Source organism: Spea bombifrons, chromosome 5, assembly GCF_027358695.1.
Source record: "Spea bombifrons isolate aSpeBom1 chromosome 5, aSpeBom1.2.pri, whole genome shotgun sequence".
Lineage (NCBI taxonomy): Eukaryota > Metazoa > Chordata > Amphibia > Anura > Pelobatidae > Spea > Spea bombifrons.
The window spans coordinates 51,840,624-51,861,323 of NC_071091.1; the positions used below are offsets into that span (position 1 = coordinate 51,840,624).

Consider the following 20,700-nt stretch of genomic DNA (forward strand, 5'->3'; position numbering starts at 1 on the left):
GAGTCATGGGTGCCATACCCTAGATACGCCTCTGTATGTAGGTGAGACTGGCCCTACATGGGGTGGAGTTAGCTGGCCATGTGTGGGTGGGGCTAGCCCCAAATAGTTTTAATTAAGTGGGCAATAGGAGATTGAGTGGGTGTGACTAAACATCACTCCCTTGTCTGCAGAAAGAGAAAAGGGAAGCAGTCCTTCTCTTGGAGACTCTGAGCCATTTTCATCTGTTGCTGTATACATTATTGTGATTTCTAGAGCTCTAAAATACAAGCCACCAAACCATGCTACTAGAAAAAAGGGGCATTGAGGAAGAAAGAGGGACAGATGAATCTGGGCCCCTCCTAAAGATGGCGACACCTGGTATATGTATTTAAATGGTAGTGCCCCCTCTGATCTTTTATTGAGGGTGTTTTAGGCACAAAAATAGATTTAAAAAATACAATCATGACTATATGGAAGACAAGCTGAAAACTGTGATAGATAGCTGAGTGGCTTTTGCTATCAGAAATAACATGACCGCAACAAAGGCTGTGGTTTCTTTGAGCCAAAGTTTTAATTAATTTGGCTGTATGTCAACCAAAGGTATATTTACAAAAAGGCAAGCTGAGCATATTTACTACATTGTAAATCAGCTAGTAAAGCCATAGGGGTTTTAGCTATTTGCTTAAAGGTTTATGCCCAATAATCCAAATGTTTCCTAAAGGAGAAGTTCCCCAAGGTAAAACTTTGGGGGGAATGTGTAATCTTGTATGAATCTTTGCATTAACAACTGATCTTTAAAACAATTATTTATATAGTCAGATTGTACAGTGTCTAACCTTTCTTTTTTGTTAGATCTACAATGATATGATAAAACTGATGCCATTTTGTTTTACAATTGTTTACAACATTATAATACTGTAGAGAACACAAACCTTCCAACTATGTTGCTCCTGGGGTGCATAAACTCCCTATAGTTCTGTACGTTTTCATTTGCACCTCTCTCCAATTGCTATTCCTTCGTGCCCCTCCTTCTTATTTTCATTGATAAAAATGAATAGTCGAGCATTAGGTTAAACAGATGCCATGCCTTCAGAATAATGCACAAAGGAAGATTATATTTCAATCTGTCGCACTTCAACTATGATTACTGGGAATTAACCTGAATTCCATAATACTCTCATTATTGATTTTAATCAGAGTTTCTGGCAAATGCCTACCATTTAGAGCATATGTCAATGAATGTCCTACAACACAGATGCCCCTTTGTTTAAATGACATAATGTAGAAATGAGACGCTGCCGTTAATAACTGCTTAGTCACATTCACTTTGCCCACGATTCTGTGGGAAATTCTAATTATAACTACGCAATAGTGAATGTTATTTAAACCACAATGCATCATGCAACAAGGGAATCAGTTACTTGCACTGTTGCTCTTACTAGTAAACAAGGTGGTTTTGCAACTGTAGACAAATAAAAAGATTTATTAGTAATTGTGTTATTAGAATGATGACAAAACCATTGTAGTGGATAGGTTTCCATTGCTGAATATTATCCTGAAATACAATTACTCACTTTCAAGTCATACTTGGGTGAACCAGAATACTTGCACGGTGGGTGGAGAGCGTCTGGCTTTGTCCACCTCTCTCAGCTAGTCGTTTCATGTGTCCAGGCAGAACCGGCCTTAAGTGTTCTGGCGCCCTGTGCGGACTACTCCTCTGGCACCCCCCAATCCCGTTCTCACTGCCTCCCCCCCTGCCCCTTCTCACTGCCTCCCCCCTGCCCCTTCTCACTGCCTCCCCCCCGCCCCTTCTCACTGCCCCCACTCTGCCCCTTCTCACTGCCCCCCTGCCCCTTCTCACTGCCCCCTCCTCTGCCCCTTCTCCCTATCCTTACTTACCTCGTTGCCGGAGTCCTGCGGTAACAGGCCCTGTGTCCAGGAGAATGGTCTAGTTCATGAGCTTGCATTGCGTAAGAAAAGTTGGTGGCTCAGTGAGCTGAGATATGAAACATTTAAATACATGCACATTCATATTCATACCCATCTTAATTTTAACAAAGTTAAACATTTTGTTAATTTGCAGGAATCTCTGAAAACAAGGAGGGACTTGAACAAAACATACCATTGTTTTTTCCCCCACTCATATTTACATTTACTCACACTCTCAATATCTCTCTACCTTCTATTCCTACCACTTCCGTGTCCCTGCCTCTGCTTCTTCTCCACTCCATTAACATGGCTTCCTGGAGGAGACAATCTCGCCCACTGTTGGAGGAATGGGGGAGAAGCTGTTCCTGTGGGGCAAGCCGTGGCTCTGCTCTTTTTGCGTTAGTACTCCCAGAGGCCCAAATAAGGCCCATTATTGCACCTTTCTCCACGAGTTTGTCTGCATTATTAGGGCCTTTTGGAGTATTTCTGTAAAAGTGTCTCTCCCTCATGCCTCCAATCGAGGGGAGGGTGTGCACAGAGGCTCCTCCATTTTGTGAAAGTGCTCTGGGAGAAAAGGTTAATGGAGGGGATAGAGGGGAAAAGTGGACCAAGACAAAAGAAGCAAGACAAGAAGCTGAGCTGTGGAAAAGGAGACAGGGACACAGCGGTTGGCACAGAAGGTAGAGAGACATTGAGAGAGAGCGTCAGTGTGCAAAAGAGAGTAAGTGAGAGTGAATAAGCATGTGAGAAAGACTGTGAGAGTGTTAGAGAGTGGTCCATTTGTACAACTGTATTAAATACTTTAAAGGTTTCAACAAGTACAGGAAAGATGTTTATTTCAATGAGGAACTATTTAGAACAATACATTATCTAAAACTAAAGGGTCTAAAGCTTAGATGTAATGCAAGGGGGTTTTTCTTTCCTGAGAGGTTGGTCGATAAATGGAATCGCCTCCAAGCAGAAAGTGGTAGAGGCTGATACTTTGAGGGAATGTAAACAAGCATGAGACAGACATAAAGATACCCTGAATCTAAGAGAAGACTAGGGACTGATTAAGGTCTAAGTGTTTACATCAGGAAAAATTGGCAAATTCTGTTTCTTTGCAATTGTCCCTAGGCCAGATGGTCTTTAGCCTACAACCTCATTCTAACCCCACTTTTGTAGTGTAAGTCATTCCACTGGAAATTATTGCTGACATTTAGGATTCTTTACAAATTTTTTAAATAAATACATTCCAATTAATTTTAGTCATTTTATTTACAGACGTCACGTCCATAGCACAACACATGCCATTCCCCTATGTCATACATCCACAGGAGTACAATGTTGACTTCTCTAAAACTCATTCCTTGATGACCAGTGTAGGAGGTGGAAATATTACTTGGGAAACTTCCTGATTCTCTGTGAGTGCGTAAAAAAAATAATTGCCAGTAGAGTCTCCAGGGCAATTGCACAGACACATCACAAAAAACTTGTCTGAATACAAGAGAAAAAATGCCACGGGTATTTACTGTCAAATCTTGTCAAACTAAACTAATGGATTTTTTTCTACTATATATAACTATATTAATAAATCAGAGTAGACTGTATTTAGAATATGCCTAGTTTTTTTTGTTCTATAAATTAATACGGCACTGATTGAGTGACAAGAGACAGAAGATGGCGAAAGGAAGGTTTTGTTACAAAATTAGCAAATGTTTGAAAATGGCTGAAGGGCAATGCATGTATTTTCTCTGATTATACAATGGTCAGCAACAGAGTAGACATCCCAGGTAAGTAATGATTTAAGTAAATTAGAAGACTTGAGAGTATGGCAGAGACAGCACAATGTTGCTGAATGTAAGATTATGTGCATACCTGGGAACTCTCTGGGTTTGACCCGGAGATTGCCGGGTGAGTGCTGCTCCTCCGGTTCTCCGGGCCAAGACCCAAATCCTCCGGGTCGCGGGAGCGGGGTCTTTTCTTTAAATGGGGGTGTTTCCCACTGCCATCAGCAGAAACGCCCCTGACATCAGTTGGACGGCCCACAACATCAGCGGGACTGCCCACCAACATCAGCGGGCCCACCTGCTGATGTCAGTGTGCAGTCCTGGCCGTGTTTTGCAAGGGAAGCCGGAGCCGAGAAGTTCCCAGGTATGATAATGTGGGATGTGGAGATAACTTGGGATATGAAAATCAAGTTCTAAAAATATGGTATTATGGGTACTGAAAGGGGATTTGGATAAGGAGATTTGGATAAGGAGTTAAAGGTAGGCATGAAGTAGCTGTAATGTAAGCATAGTTTTAGTCTTGTCAGACTAGTGTTGTGTAAATTATGGAGACCCCAGCATAGGAAAGACATACATCTACATTATGTGGAGAGTTTATAGAAGGGCTACATAAATAGTGAAGTATCTCAATATGTATTGCTTGGCGAAGGAAATACAGAAAAGATGATCTTAAGGATACATTTCCATACATAAAGGGGTTAAACAAAGTACAAGAAGTGAAGTATATTTCAAAGGAGGAAAAATGTTGGAGCAAAAGCGGGAGGGTTGGCAGGCATAGATGTAATATAAGGAAGATTTACATCAATCAGAGCGTGGTAGACACTTAGGAGAATCCAAGGGTAGGCTACTCCGATCCACTGATCCTCCCTCTTTAGGGAAAGAGGCTTCACCTGCAGGTGGGGCTGTGGAGTAGTCAAAAAGTTGTCAGGGAGTGTTCTTAGTACAAACACATTAAAATGTAAAACCATGAACTTTTCATTTTCTTTGAGGGATAAAAGAGAGGTAATCAAGTAGAATTAATTTTTTATTGTGAGCAAAAACACAGTGATCTGTTAAAGTTGTTCCATTAGTAAATAAAAAGACTACATTTCTAGCCTTATGGATATTTATGTGATTGGAAAATTTTTCAGCCAATAACCATTTTTAACAGATATTATCTACATTACCAGAAAGAAAAGTGAGAGACTTAGGATGCTGCGGTCGGACAGCAATATCTGCCGTACATTAGAATTGTACGAGTTTTATTATGTCTTAGTATAAACAAAAATGGATGATCAACAAAGAATTCTTCTTTGTGCATTAGAAGCCTTTCCTTGGTTACATCTGCTATTTCTGAGCCATCTTCATCAACCTCTATACAAGCTTTGTGTATTGCTTGAGACACTGATATACTCTTGCTTTCTGACATCCCTGAGAAGTCAGCAACCTCTTCATTAAAAGCATCGTTCAACCCCAAACTCTTCAGAGTGTCCTTGAGATCGTAGGTGCTCTCTAGTTTGAATTTTGGCAAACAGAGCTTAACTTTGCTGTTCGCCATCATGCTTGGATTTGTCCAATGAACATACTTTTCATAGGTAAGATCCTGTTCCAGCTATAATATCAAAGGGGAAAATATTTCAATTATTTAGTAAGAAATATGCAACTAGCGTTATTACATAAAGGTGAGTTATATTATATGCACTCACTGGCCACTTTATTAGGTACACCTTGCTAGTACCAGGTTGGACCCCTCTTTTGCCTGCAGAACTGCCTTCATTCTTCGTGGCATACTTTCTACAAGGTGCTGGAAACATTCCTCAGAGATTTTGGTCCATATGGACATGTTGGCATCATGCAGTTGCTGCTGATTTGTTGGGTGCACATCCATGATTCGAATCTCCTGTTCCACCACATCCAAAAGGTACTCTATTGGATTGAAATTTGGCGATTGTGGAGGCCATTGGAGTAAAGTGAACTCATTGTCATGTTCAAGAAACCAGTTTGATTATGATGTGAGCTTTGTGACATGGTCCATTTTCCTGCTGGAAGTAGCCATCAGAAGATGTGTACACTGTGGTAATAAAAGGGATGGACATGGTGAGCAACAATACTCAGGTAGGCTGTTGCTTTAAAAAATGCTCAATTGGCCCAAAGTGTGCCAAGAAAATGTCCCCCACACCATCACCACCAGCCTGAACCGTTGATACAAGGCAGGATGGATCCATGCTTTCATGTTGTTTATGCCAAATTCTGACCCTGCCATCTGAATGTCGCAGCTGGAATTGAGGTTCATCAGACCGGGCAATGTTCTTCCAGTCTTCCATTGTCCAAGTTTAGTGAGCCTGTGAGAATTGTAGCCTCAGTTTCCTGTTCTTAGCTGACAGGAGCGGCACTCGATGTTGTTGTCTTCTGCTGCTGTAGCCCATCTGCTTCAAGGTTCGACGTGTTGTGCATTCAGAGATGGTATTCTGCATACCTTGGTTGTAACAAGTGGTTTTTTGAGTTACTGTTGCCTTTCTGTCATCTCAAACCAGTCTGATCATTCTCCTCTGACATCAACAAGGCATTTTTGTCCACACAACTGTCACTCACTGGATATTTTCTCTTTTTCAGACAATTCTCTGTAAACCCTAGAGATGGTTTGCGTGAAAATCCCAGTAGATCGGCAGTTTCTGAAATACTCAGACCGGCCCATCTGGCACCAACAACCATGCCACGTTCAAAGTCACTTAAATCCCTTTTCTTCCCCATTCTGTTGCTCGGATTCAACTTTAGCAAGTTGTCTTGACCACATCAACATGCTATTTGTGTTAACAAGCAATTGAACAGGTGTACCTAATAAAGTGGCTAATGAGTGTATACAGCATATATATATATATATATATATAATATATGGCATTGCAGACTTGTATACCAAAATAACATACAGAGGATTTTATTGTTAAATTCTTTACACTGCAAACACAAAGTAATTAATTACCAACAATTTTATTCCCCCAAATTATTGCCAAACAGATGGCACTTCAATGGAAAAAAATACTTGTGAGGTCATAACACACAAGTTAGGGAGATGGCAGAAACTAAAACTGCAAGCCACAATTCACAATAACGTTATTTATCATAGACATAGAGCATCATGGTCACAGCCTATAGAGTGCATCTGTCATGCAAAATGAACATGTGTGTGCTTTAAAAGGAAACGTTACCATATGTAAACTTCTCTATTAACATTTATTGTATTAGGATTGTTACCTTCTCCAGTCCGGTTGAGTCATCTTCAATTTTTTTGGGAAGCAGAATTAAAAGACTCAGATGTTTGCTAGTAAAAGGAAGCTCTAATATCATCGTTTTCAAATCATTAATATATCCAATGCTAAGCCGGGCTTCTAAGTACATCATCTGCACAGGTCTGGTTTCATTCTGAATGGGAAAATAAATAAATAAATAAATAAGTAAGTAAATAAATAAATTACTAAAAACATGTAGGTGGACTAAATAAATATTGGACAAAACAAGGGTTCTATGTGGTATGAAGTGTATGTTTGTAGACCAAGTTACAAGTATTGTGCTATAGAGACAGAATTTGATGGCAGATAAGAACGATTCGGCACATCTAGTCTGCCTGTTTTTCCTGATCTAAAGTCTCAGACATTAATCAATCTTTGGTCTCATCTTAGGTTCAGGGTAGCCTTATGCCTATCCCATGTATGTTTAAATTCCCTTACTGTATTAACCTCAAGCAGTTCATCTGCAGAACAAGGAATTCTGGACTTGCCTGGGGATTTTAGTAAAAAAAGGATATCCTATATCTATGTGTATTCTATGTGTAAACATCTAAGTGATGCACTCATTCTACCTGCCGGGGCTGGTCACAGGGCGTAAAGGGCGAAAGCTCAGCAGGCAACTGGACCTTTTCCTATTGTTATAATAATAATAATGTGATTGTTTAAATGGAAGGGAACATGGATGGAAACATGGAACAGCATTACTTGTAGAAGTCAAACACCATACTAATGAGATGGCAATCTGATATAAGTCTGAGTCACGATGTAACTCGAAATCACGTCTACAATGGAGGCTTCATATAAGTATGAATCACTGTAAGGCGAATTCATGGAAAATGCTTGTCTATGAAAACAAATCATCATAACAAAAGTCTGGAGATCCACTAGAAAACATATAGATAACAAATGTTGCCCTTTTTTTCTGAATTACCATGACAATCTGTATACAAAATGTGTTAATATGAAAAAATAACTTTTTTCCCAGTAGATGACAGGGTGTTCTGCCAATATATGAGAAAGCATACCGTGGAGAATAACAAGTTTAGGAAAATATACAGTAGAAAATATAAATAGAACATGAGGACTAAATAGAGCATGAGAATGGAAAATGTTTATTTTTCTTATTCTACAATATCCATAGTGTTTACTTAGAAAAGTAGCTAACCATTAGTTCATGAATTATCATATAAGCAAATTAAACAGCTGCTTAGCCACATAATGTTTTTTTTTCATGGGCAGGGCTTTACTTTATAATACATAATGTATAGTCCATCATTTATAGGAAACAAAAAACACCAGGAAAAATTACCTAGAACTTCTGCCATAAGTTAGGTGTCACTGGTAAAAAAAAAACAAAAAAAAACCCCTCTGTTTTACGTTCAGCAACATCTCCTGGGTAAAATAGCTGCCATGCATAGCATTTTTTATTTTAGAAAGAAAGCTCCTCCTTATACATTACACTATTTTTGTTATTATTGAACAGTTTGGGGACAGGGAAGTTTTTTTCTTAAATGTATATTGTTATTAGGAAGGGTACAAGGTGCTGCTAATTTTTTAATTGTTTTACCCATTAAAACCTTCATGACATTCCATGCCATCAGGAAAAAAAGTGTCCCAAAAAATACCTTACACCCAAGGCAGTCATTGGAACTGCCATTAAGCGTCTCAGTGCCGGGTGTCTTGTGCAATCATGGATTCAAGCGTGACTTCCATTACGAATGGATGCATTCATGAGTACAGAGTGCATACGTACATCAGTAAAGTAAAAAAAAATATACAATTAAAAAAATATAATAAATAATATTAATAGCAATAATAAAAAGTTAATAAAAGTTTTCCAGCGAATACGTTGGAAGTCTTGAGCGATGATGCGATCATGCAAGACTTCCTTTATGAATGGATAATCACAGCAAAGCATGGGATACTAGGTGTCAGTGATACATTGTGTTAGAGAGCAGAGAGCATTTAGTTTGTGGGTAGGTAGGCAGAAAAATTAAGAATTTTTTTTTAGGAATTTGGTGGGAATTGGTGTTGTGTTAATTGTGTCAATTGAAGAGAGGTTTATTTTGTTTCTAGGTAGGTTGGAAGAATCTTTCTATTTTAACTTTTAAAATTGCTAATGACTCTGACAATCCATGTGGTGACACTCTGGCGGTCTCATATGTTGATTTCATGTATGATATCTCTAATGAAGAGGTCAGTCCACCACAGGATGGTGGAGATTGATTGGAGATTATTTATCTAAGCATATTGCATATCAATACCTTATTAATATGGAACTCCACTTCTTTTGTTTCTGATTCATTAAATTTATATAACCAACTTCCTTTGAAATAGGCAGCTCCAACCATTAGCATTCTAGTGTTCTCGTCACATGCATCCTCACCCAGTATGTTCTCAATCTTACCTACAGAAAATAAAAAATGAACTGTAAATGCAATGTGAACCTAACATCTATACTGTATTACGAAATACGAGTCTTAAGCTGATATTGAAATATTTACATGCATACATTCGAAATGAGACACAAATGCATGATGGAAAATAAACTCACTGATCATCAATAGTTCAGAATAGAAAAAATCAAATCAAATCAAATACTGCTTCTTGTGCTGAATCAATCACTGTTAACGTATTTGAAATACACTAAGACCAGGTTTGGTCCTTACGTAAGACATCATAACCCAGCAGGGAGGATAGCAGGCACGGAGGAGATGGCTGGGGCAATTACACCACTACTAGGAAAGTGGCTAATATCCAGGTTCTTACCATCGGTGAGGTCTTTGACTGATGAATTTATCTGGTTTCTTGCCTCTCCTGCTTGACTTTTAATATCAATTGGTTCCAATTCCAATGGGTATGGTTTCTTAGCCGAGTTTATAAAGTCCTGAAAGAAAGATAAAATAAATACTGCTAAACCATCAATAAAACATCCTCATATCATGCTATTCGCAGCACATTTCCAGTTATTGTGATCCATCCTTAAATGGAGGGAAGCTGTCCTATGGGTGGAAAACATTGCAAGAACTCTTATTCTATAGCTGTTTTCATGTATACATCCTTGAAATAAGCTAAGTTCTAGTTCGGCCCTTTTTTCTGAATACAAAAATAGTGTTAGAGCTGTTGGACCCTATGTTCAAGGTGCCACAAGACTGGCAAGCTTTAGAAGAATAAATGAGACATTAAAATAATATTCCATTGGATACGATTAGTGTAGTGTTTCCAGGTTTAAGAACAGTTATTAGTATAAGTGATTTTTCTACAAAATATTTTGAATGAACAGCATTTTCAAAAATTCTACAATGCAATGACTGTAATTGTGTCATAACCGAAACCTCTATATCATATTTACAGTGAAAAATTCTTCTAAAAGTGCATTTTCCTCATTCTCATTTTTAAAGATGTTAAAATGTTTGTGAATCTTTTTTTGTAGCGTAGTTAACGCTTATCAGAAAAGCAGAACCCTTTGGAAAACAAGAGGTCTTTTTTTTATTTACTGTATTGGCCCGTGCAGTCCCGGGCGCCGGGCAGGCAGCGGGGTTAGGATACAGATCCCCCGCAGCGGTGCAGGGGACCTGTATCCTACTCTCTGATACGCTCAGACAGCCTCCCGTGCCAGCACTTCCCACGGGGGGAGTGCCGGCACGGGAGGTTGTCTAAGCGCATCGTCCGAACGATGCATTTTACACACATACCCCCCAACTTACCAGAGCAGACTTCCGGGTGTCTTGCAGGGCTTCCGCTGAGTGCCGGCACCGGGAGTTGTATACACGATGTGCATAGATGTCCCCCTCCGGCCCCGCAAGACACCCGGGAGTCTGCTCTGGTAAGTCGGGGGGGATGGGGACAGAGTGGCAGCATATCTCGGGGGGGGGGAGAGGACAGAGTGGCAGCATATCTCGGGGGGGGGGAGGACAGAGTGGCAGCATATCTCGGGGGGGGAGAGGACAGAGTGGCAGCATGTTTTTTGGTGCTTTTTTAAAGAAAAAAACTTTTTCTTTAAAAAAGCACCAAACTTTTAGGGTGCGGCCTATATACGGGGGCGGCCTACATCCGAGCCAATACGGTAGATACAATGCAGGTCTTATAATTTGCCTGTTCTTTGAGATTTGGGCTAAAAGACATATTACTATATTTTCCAGTTATATACGATATACTGTATAGTAATAATAATACGTTTCTGTAGTTGGCATCTACTTGTTCCCTTGCCTAAAAATGGTAAACCCCTTAAAGTCCAAGACTGTCTTTTGTTTTTTTCAAAATTTTTACATCACTTTTGCTATGTCTTTATTCCACCATGAGTTCCCTCTCACCATGAGTTTTTAGCATAAAAATTATAATTTTTATGATTATTTTTATTTGAAACCATATTCATACTTATAAAACTATGTTTGATAACACTAATATACATAAAAGTGTTCAAAAATTGAAGACAAAATCAGTTTTCTTAATTTTGTTTAGAATTTAGTAGTAAAAAAGCAACTGCTAAACAAATATTCAATTTATGTTCAGCAACATTACCTTTTCATATACTTATTTTTTATTTTTTTTAATGTTTTGGAGGGCTAAAACATTTGGGGGTTTTAGGAAGCCAATATTTGTAACTATCTACTTCTATGGAAGAGATACAGGATATTGATGGTTTTTTAAAATATATTTTATTACATTTTTGTTTTATTTTAGTCTTTTTTCACTTTCTTGGTACTGGCAATAACCCATAAGGATGTCACAGTTACATTACTAAATACCACTACTCCTATAATTATTTATTTTACTTTTATGCTTTATTTGTATTGCTATTTTATTTTTTTTAATCATTATTATGTTTAACTCTTTTGAAGAGGGAAAACTTTCTTGTCACTCTGGTACTTTCTATCAGAGGATACAGCCCTGCTTCCTGGTCCCACCTTGTGTGGTCATCGGAGACCCCAGCACAGTATATACAGACCCCGTGGGGACCCTTTTGTGTTGCCTGATGCTTCCTGCGTTGTCAGCAGTGACACTTGAGGTAAAAAATGCCCAAACACTTTCCCTGTCAGTGCTGGTTAAAATCCTGCTAATGTGGACACATACTTTGCTTTCAGCGATTAAAAGTCAGACCAACAGGACTATTGCCTGAACCTCTGCGGGTTATTCAAACCATAAAAATACATGTTTTACTCACTTTTGTGCAATCAATACTTTTCTCTACGTACAGGCGTTTCACCAGTTTCAGGGAGTATATTGAACTGATTTTGGAAATATCTGAAGCCAGACTCTGAAACCCAAAGTCCCGATCTTTGACTTTCTCTAAGTGAAGAACCTGCAAAAAACATGGAAATGTTTTCCCAATGCACAGTTTAACACAAAAGGAAATTTTGTACCAATTAAGTGTCTTAAAAATGTGTGATATTAACACATTCATTGATTTTAAATACACTCAAATGTATGTATGGAATGCTATTTCCATTACAGAACGAAACTGTTAGAATGTAGACATGCCATTATCCATAATATTTTCCTTATACTGGTACCACTAAACAATAGTTGTGGTGCAACAAATGTTTAGTAAATGTTTGCTTTTTTTCCTCCATCTTGAGTGATTTGTAATAAATAGGCATTAGTAAATTCAAAGTAGTGTGGATGCCCATTTTGCTGCCTTTAACCCCTTAATCCATGTGCAGTGCATTTTGTGTGAAGTATCCATATACAAGGACAGAGAATATGAAGCTACTATAGGATACAGTTTAATTTAGCATAGATGACAATAGATGTCACCAGTCACACATGCAAGCTTTTTCGCCAATTTTCAATCCGCTGCCGGACGATATTACTTTTTTGTGACAGTGTTGGTTTGTAGAGGGTCATTCAAAAAAATCTGGATGACCCCTTGGAGGGGTTGTAAATGAGGACTTGATGGCATTTAATGATTAAAGTTAAACTAAAGTTGTAATCTTTGGCTGCCAAGGTGTTGACAGTACCTTGGGTAAACGAAATTTCTTAATACTTGGCTTGCTATTCTCTGTTCCTATAAGAATAGTTGACCTCCCTTCCTACTGAATATGAGATGCTGTGTTGGTAGGATTTTGTGCATTTTTGCCCTATTAAGACTTATGAACCCTCATTCCAAAGCACACAGAAGGAAATAAGGTGGGGAAAAGGGGGCACCCACCATTCCTTCTGGTTAATAGAGGTCAAAAGGATAAGGTTTTTATTTCTATGTATTTTTTGTGTAAGTGAGAATGTCTTACATTTGCAAGTAGCACTGGAGGTCACTTTGCATCACTTATTTAAGCATTCGCATGAGCATCAAATGCTAATAAATATGAAAGTTGGTTTTTGGGTTATAACATGTGACTCTGTGCAAGCTTTAACTTGACTGGCAACATATTTTTTTTTAAATCAAACCCCTTTTGAATCATGTCCTCAATTTGTACTATATACGGTTGCATTTACAACATAACGATGACCTACCTTTTCCAACTCACTAGCAGTATTCCCTTTGGACCCTTTGTGTGCCAGAGCTAGAGAGGTGGATATACATATGGGGGAAAAGATAATATTATCTGTCTTGTTCTTCTCGCAAAGATTTTTGAAAACATCCACAGCCAAGGCAGTGTTTGCCAAACGAAGAGCGTCCATGGCCTGGAATATAAACATGGTCAATGAAAGTTTGATCAAATATTGAGGATTGAATGTCCATGTATCCAGAAGGTTTCTTTTGACAAAGTACTGTAAACATGAATATTTATGTTTAAAGGACCATATTTATCAATGGAAATCTGGAGCAATTCTGTGTCAAAACTTGGAGTACTTTTAGTGATTGCTAAAAATGTTATATTTTGTCCAAAACACGTTGCAGTTTTGAATAGATAAATATAGCCCACACATTTTAAACTGGACATGGCAACATTCAAAGACAAATATACGGCATTACCAAGCAGCAACTCTAAAATTAAGCTATGTGGTAAAATCACACTCATGAAAAGTTTACCTTCCCAGGCAAAAATCTGAAAGATGATTGCTAAATAGTTAAACACACATACATAGTAAAGAAAAAATGTCGGTGCGCTAAGCTAGTCACAGGCTCAAATAATACAAATATGTAATACGAGGCCTACCAAACAGGTGTAAGCATGCAGTAAGAAACAGTGTGTTGGCTGTACAATGTATACAAGAAACAAAAACTGTCTGCGCTTCTTACCCTAATAAAGTTGGCAACAAATATATAAACATAATATAAATGAGAGGTTTTGGTTATATGAATTGGCCAAAGCATAATTAAGCTCACCCGCCACGTCAAGGCACACTCTCAATAGGGTGAGAACCTACTCTCACCTCCTACACAGTGGGCACACAAAGCATTAATAAGGTTTTGGTAGCAGTATAAACTGCTTTGTGTGCCCACTATGTAGGAGGTGAGAGTAGGTTCTCACCCTATTGAGAGTGTGCCTTGTACTTTAATGTTTGCTGAAGTTTGCTGTCTTGTCTTTTTAAACCAACACATTTGAATTTCTTTAGCCGCTAGTAATATGTCTTAACTGAAGATAAAATAATAACATAATTATATTAAGGTGTCACGTATTAGAATAATGCGTAAATATATAATTGGATAAGAATCAATCCCTATAGAAGTTACTCTGAATAGGGAGTGGTAATAAATGTGTAACTTCTTATTAAGTGGCGTATAGTTTAGCATAGGGGTAGTGCATTGGCTCCTCGATTTACTGGATGGTTAGGGTTGTATTGTGTTTTTATCCATGTGCGGGATATTTGTTTCAGCTTTCTATTTTGCATTAAATCAAACTAATACTGAATCACTTGGTAGAATTTGTTCTCTATTGATTCAAATGCTGTTTTTTTTTTTTAAAGGCCGCAGGCTGCAATCTTTAACCACATATTTGAGTGAATTTTCCATCACTGTTAACACATATGGAACTATTATCTAAAGGTAGTAGAGTTTGCAGGAGTTGTGGTTTTAACTCATTGACTACACTATTCATTTTGAAGGACCGTCCCCAGTGAGCTTGTGCTTAAGGAAGAGCCATAAAAATGGAAAAAAAACTACTTTTAAAGACATTTTTATTTGGTGAAATCTTCAGTAGAAACACTGCAATTACAGATAATATGCTAGGGTTTTTTTTTTCTTTAAAAACAAACACGCTAGAGTACCCAATGTAGTGGAACGGCATCTTTAAAGAAGACCAAAAAAAAAGAAGACGAAAACCACTACTTTCTAAATTCTGATTTTCTGAGCATTGTGTAAACTGGCAGGAGGATTCTATGGAGATTAAGTGGATTGTGGTAGTTATTTCAAATAACGTAGTGTACAGTACACTGTCAGGCAAGTCTTGATTTATTTTAATGCTTGGGGTGTGTGACTCTCCATAGGGTGTGTCGTTGTCTATCTAGTAGAATAGACATGTAAAGTCTAGTCCCTACAGATCTGCTACTGAGTTACTGTGAATACAGAAAATACACAATGCAGTTATACATCAAACACAGCACGATATATGACAATATATAAACCATCTCAATAAACACAACATACAGTGCAGCAATATATCACAGCTCCCAAACAATTCAAATAGCCAGAACTGGGACAATTGTATTTTAGGATGTGGCTAGGTGTAGCTAAGGGGCAGAGCTTTAGCAAGACTTTACACGCGATACTGTAACCTAATAATGGATGTTTATAAGGCGTTTCTAAGAATAATAATGCACGTTACTTACTCAATTAAATATATAAAACATATTTTTTGTTAACTATATACATATTATTGTATTGCATTATCAGGAGAGAAAAGAAGGAAATACCGATTCTGGTCGAAAACACAAACTGTCTCTCATGAAGAGGGACACTTGGGAGGTATGATAACTGTATAAGAAAGTAGTTTTACAAAAAGAATATAAGAAGAAAGATGTACACATCTGTCCATCTGTCCATAAAAGCACCTTGCTCAGTATCTGTACCAGTACAGTTGAAATGTTCTAGACATGGATACAGAACCAGGTCCATGAGATATGGTATCTTTAGGATCAGCATTAATTTTTTTAAGTGCTCCATTGACTTGCTGAGTTTACTGCTTTATATAAAGGTAAATCTGGGATAAATTGCAGAAATACAGAAATTATAACACACATTTGCCAAAGCTTAAGTGTTTCATTTTAACATTCAGCCTTTATGGTATTTAAATATATTTAAAGGTAAAACAGAACAATACACCCAATATTACCGTATATGCACCATGTCAGTTTTATGAATCTGTGAAACTAAATATATGTAGACTAAATATATGTAGAATATAATTGAAGTGAAGCTGTATACTTTATTTGTAATTCAACCAAGGGAGGTTTATAGTAAGAAGGAGGGAATAACGCCCTGGCCGGATCCAGTAATTCAGATGTCTTGCATTGATAATAAAGCATTAAAACTCTGTGTTTCTTTTCATGCCAGTGGAAGTTAAAGTTTAACTGGAGACAAACTAAGTGCTTAGATTACAATGGTTTTTATGTCTATGACGAATGTATATTTTTTATAATAAAAAAAATGAATACTGAAACTGTCACTGTTTTTCAAAATGAAAAAACTAAGCAGACCATTACTGGCAACCCTGAAAGGGAAAGCTTGACCCAAAGTGCCGTTATACAGAAACAATTAACTCGGAGCTAGCAATGCTGGTTCCTGGTACCAGAGGAGAGCACACACATCAAATTAAGGGCATATTTTAAAGGAATGGATGATAAGGACCAGCTACAGACAAAGACATTTTTTTCTTGCTTACCCGAGCTCCATTTTTTAGGATGGCCCTACTCTGGTCATTAAAATTAAATTAAGGATCAGCTGTGATTGTATTATATGTGTTTCTTGCATGAACACAGACATAAAGCAAGGCACTAGGAATGGGCAGACTACAAGATGTGAATAAGGGACACCATGAGACAGGAAATCACAAAAGACTTGGGTAGCTGCAAGAATCAGCTTTGGATTACTCATTTGCCTGATAAAATGTAACTGTGAAACCTTTTTTCATTAAACATAAGTGGCACACCCATATGATTATCAAAACCCTGCCTAGGCACTGGGAACATATTATAATTAGTGGATGACAGACCATTTGTAAAAAAAACTGCTCTGTGAAAAGAATTATACAAATGATCACTGTGCCTCCTTAAAATGTGGCATTGCTGAAAAAAAAGATTTATTTACTACCGATCACCTTCAAATATACCATCTAGGTGATGTTGGTGAATAAAAGCATAATGGCTTGATGGCACAATATGATGAATGCTGTTGTTCATTGCATGTCTTCCCATCCTGTGCCTTTTAATGATGGCTTCATTTTCACAGAATAAAGCTTGCACTAACATTGGGCCCATATTGACCTTTACTGCTGGTTAAAGTCTTCATTTGTTTCTGTTTGTGTGCCTTTCTCTCACATGCCTATTCTCAGTTACTCTTTGGAAGGTTACCCACCTTCACATGACATGTGGCTCTGTCCCCATTACATTAGCATAAGTCTTCTTTGTGTATGTGTGAAGTGCTTTGGAATTCTGAGACTATTATTACTCTTGCTCGGTTGGTGCATAGCGTTCGCTAGTACCAAACCTTCTCACTACTTCTCTCTGCCATCTGGATCTAGCAACTTCTTGTTCTAAGCAAGGTCTGGCTGCCAAAATGAGACACACCTATACTTAGCATTTCAGCATCATTGTTCTACTTTCTACATTTTAACAGATGCAAAGTTAGCATGACATGGCATACCCTCTTGCAAGCCAGTGCAAGGTTAAGGACTTCCCACATGGCATCGCTGAGCTCCCTCACATTGCCTTCTAAAATACCATAAAAGTAGACCATTTCAAAACATACGGGGATTATGTATATAAGTGTCTTTGTCATAAAAGCAGCTCAAATGCTACACAACGGGCTAACATTGAAACATGATCTAAATTTAAGTTACAAATCATAAAAAGTAATAGTTGCTACACAATAAGCTAACATTTAAATATTATCTAAATTTTAGTTACAGATCCTAAAAAAGTGTGTTCTTAGGTATAAAACTTACTATGCTTTATAAATAGCAAATGGTATCTGGTACCTAGTTATTTGGTCCCCCAGGATCTCTCACGTGAGCAATGAGGCAGAAAGAAGCACCAAACATATAGAGGTGATTCTACTAATTCATATAGGAATGTGGATGCAAAAAATGTAGCATACGCGTGTATTTCCTTAGTTATCATATTCTTTAATCTTCATATGATGGCTGAAGTGTCCCTTTAATTGAGTGTGTGAATTCTACAGACTACCAGGAACAAAAGTGGCCTCATGTAGAACAATAGATGACCAGTGCTAATTGACTTCTCTAACATCCCAAGCAGATACCCTGCTTCCTTCTCAAACTGAAGTTCGTTATATAGTGAAAAGATGTAAAAAGAGGAAATACAGCTATGACCTTGAGGACCCATCTTACCAAACAGATACCATTCCATCCCTAATAATTTAACAGTAAACATTGATACTATGATAGCTTTCCATGTTAAATTTTAAGCTATATTTAAGCTATATTGCAATCAATATACTATATTAATACAGCAGACAGCTTTCCATAGTATGTTTCCTAAATACAATCCCTTTTAACATTTTGTATTTAAGTTTGCTTACCTGTATTCTCACGATAAGAATAATCCAACGTGAGCTGTAGTGCAGAAAAGAATGTTGTAGTCAGGCAGATGCCCTTAGAAGCTGAAATAATCTGTAATTCACCTAAGGAGATGTGCCACTCCTACAAACATTTGCGAAGGCATGTATGAGTCAGATCGCTTTCTTGCCTGCAAAAATGATAAATATTGGCAGCTTCCACACAAAAACGCTTGGGTAGTGGCTTGATGTAACTGAAGCCCTGGAAAGGGAAACATGCTTATGCAAGGTACTTGGCCTGGTTTCTGCAAGACAGATTATCTAATTGTTTCGGAATCCTCGCTTTCACACCATCTACATGTATATAAAATACACGTAATAATGTTTAGTTGCATCAATAGATTATATAAGCTAAGGCACAAAGGTCTTTTTATTTTATGTTTTTAAATTATTTACACTTTTCTCGTTGTACAGCTCTATGAAATATGCTGTTGCTTTATACATAAATTATTACAATACTTGTTTTGGTCACGCTCCATAGTAGCATCATTTTTTAGCAGTATCACTTACCCCTTAATTACATGGTTTTGGGGTTAGAATCCAAACATCTGCAGGACGCTTAAAGAAAGGCCGTGGGACCTCCCGACAGTGGAAATGGCCAAAGTGGGGCATATTTGTTTTAGGAGGTGAGGTTAGAGGCATATCTAGGAAGAATGACCTTATCGAGGCATTTTCTGTGCCTTTGTGACCTGTTGGTGGCTTTTTATAAGGTGTTTTATGCTTGCACAATTTAATATATATACAGTATATATACATATTTTGCTTTAGCATTCTATGAAGTATATTCAGTAAAGGTGTATATATATTCAGTGTATGTTTTATACATGCCATTAGATTAGTAATTTACTAAAGTTACTGCTCCCTTCTAGAGGCCCTTCATTGGTTCTGGGGTTATTACTGGGGTTATGTAGGGGATTTCAGAAGAGGAAACATATGATATGATATGGATGAGGTTAGGTGGCAGAAGGACGTTTACTAACAGCTAATTTATCAATTTGATAGTTTTGCCACAGATCTTATGTCCTGAAAAGACCTGGCTGGTGGTGGTTCTTAAACAGAAGCATTGACAATGTTTAGGTGGGTCACTTTGCGTTATATGATCCTGTGGTAGTAGCGTGGCACCTTGTGTGTATGTGTTAGTGTCTGTGTGTATGTTAGTGTGATTGTATGTATGTTAGTGTATGTGTATTTGTGTCAGTGGCTGTGTGTGTTTGTGCCTGACTATGTGTTAGTATGTGCATATTAGTGTGAGTGCCAGCATCTGTCTGTGTCAATGTCAGAACATGTATGTGCTTGTGAGTATCAGTATCTATCTGGCTGTGTGTGTTAGTGTGAGTGTCTGTGTTTGTTAGTTCAAATGTAAGTGTGTGTGTTAGTGTCTGGGCATGTGTTTTATTTTCTGTGTATATGTATGTTAGTGTGTGTATCTGTCGGTGCCTGTATGAGTGTCTGTATATTTGTGTGTATGTTGGTGTATGTCAGTGCCAGGTTGTGTGTGTGCTAGTGTTAGAATGTGCAGGTGTGTTCTCTCTTTCACTCATCCCACCTCTCTCTTCGTTACTTTGTTCCTTCGTTCCTCTTTGTTCCTCTCCTTTTATTTCTCTCTTCTCGCCTTTCTCTTTCATATGCTCTACACATTGTACATTTCTTTCTTTTCTCTCCGATGAACAAAATAAATGATCACACCCTACAGTACAGTCTCGATTTACAACTCTCTTCTCTATTGCCATATGACACTCCCATTTTATCCCATTTATATGAGCATCATGTGTAGAAGTAGCAAAAGAGTTCTGCACCACAAAGGTTATATGATACCAGGTACACAGTTTATACGAAGCAGGGGGTCACAGCCCGAGTGAAGCCCTGAACTTGTAATTGGTAAACTGTGTAACTCAGCCTGCTTATGTTTTATCTTGATGGAAATCTATAACATTTCTAAAATGTAAGCAGCTGTTGTTGATGTGGGTGGGAAAGATAAACTAGCTATGGGATAAGTCTTTTATTATAGCTATATACCCCACACAGTACTTAAACAAGCTGTCCGATCAAGTGTTATTGCATTTTTATACAAACTCCAAATCAC

At 37.9% G+C, this 20,700-nt stretch overlaps 1 protein-coding gene across 1 annotated transcript; it reads right to left on the reverse strand.

Annotated features, from left to right (window-relative positions):
* Positions 1-4,688: 4,688 nt before the first annotated feature.
* Positions 4,689-18,735, reverse strand: SERPINB5 (serpin family B member 5). Its single transcript, XM_053466723.1, has 7 exons — positions 18,582-18,735; positions 13,394-13,564; positions 12,105-12,242; positions 9,710-9,827; positions 9,205-9,347; positions 6,909-7,076; positions 4,689-5,268 (listed from the first exon to the last, which is right to left on the reverse strand). Exons 2-7 carry the CDS (start codon positions 13,559-13,561, stop codon positions 4,864-4,866), a joined length of 1,140 nt encoding a protein of 379 aa, XP_053322698.1. The 5' UTR covers positions 13,562-13,564; positions 18,582-18,735; the 3' UTR covers positions 4,689-4,863.
* Between the last annotated feature and the right edge of the window lie 1,965 nt (positions 18,736-20,700).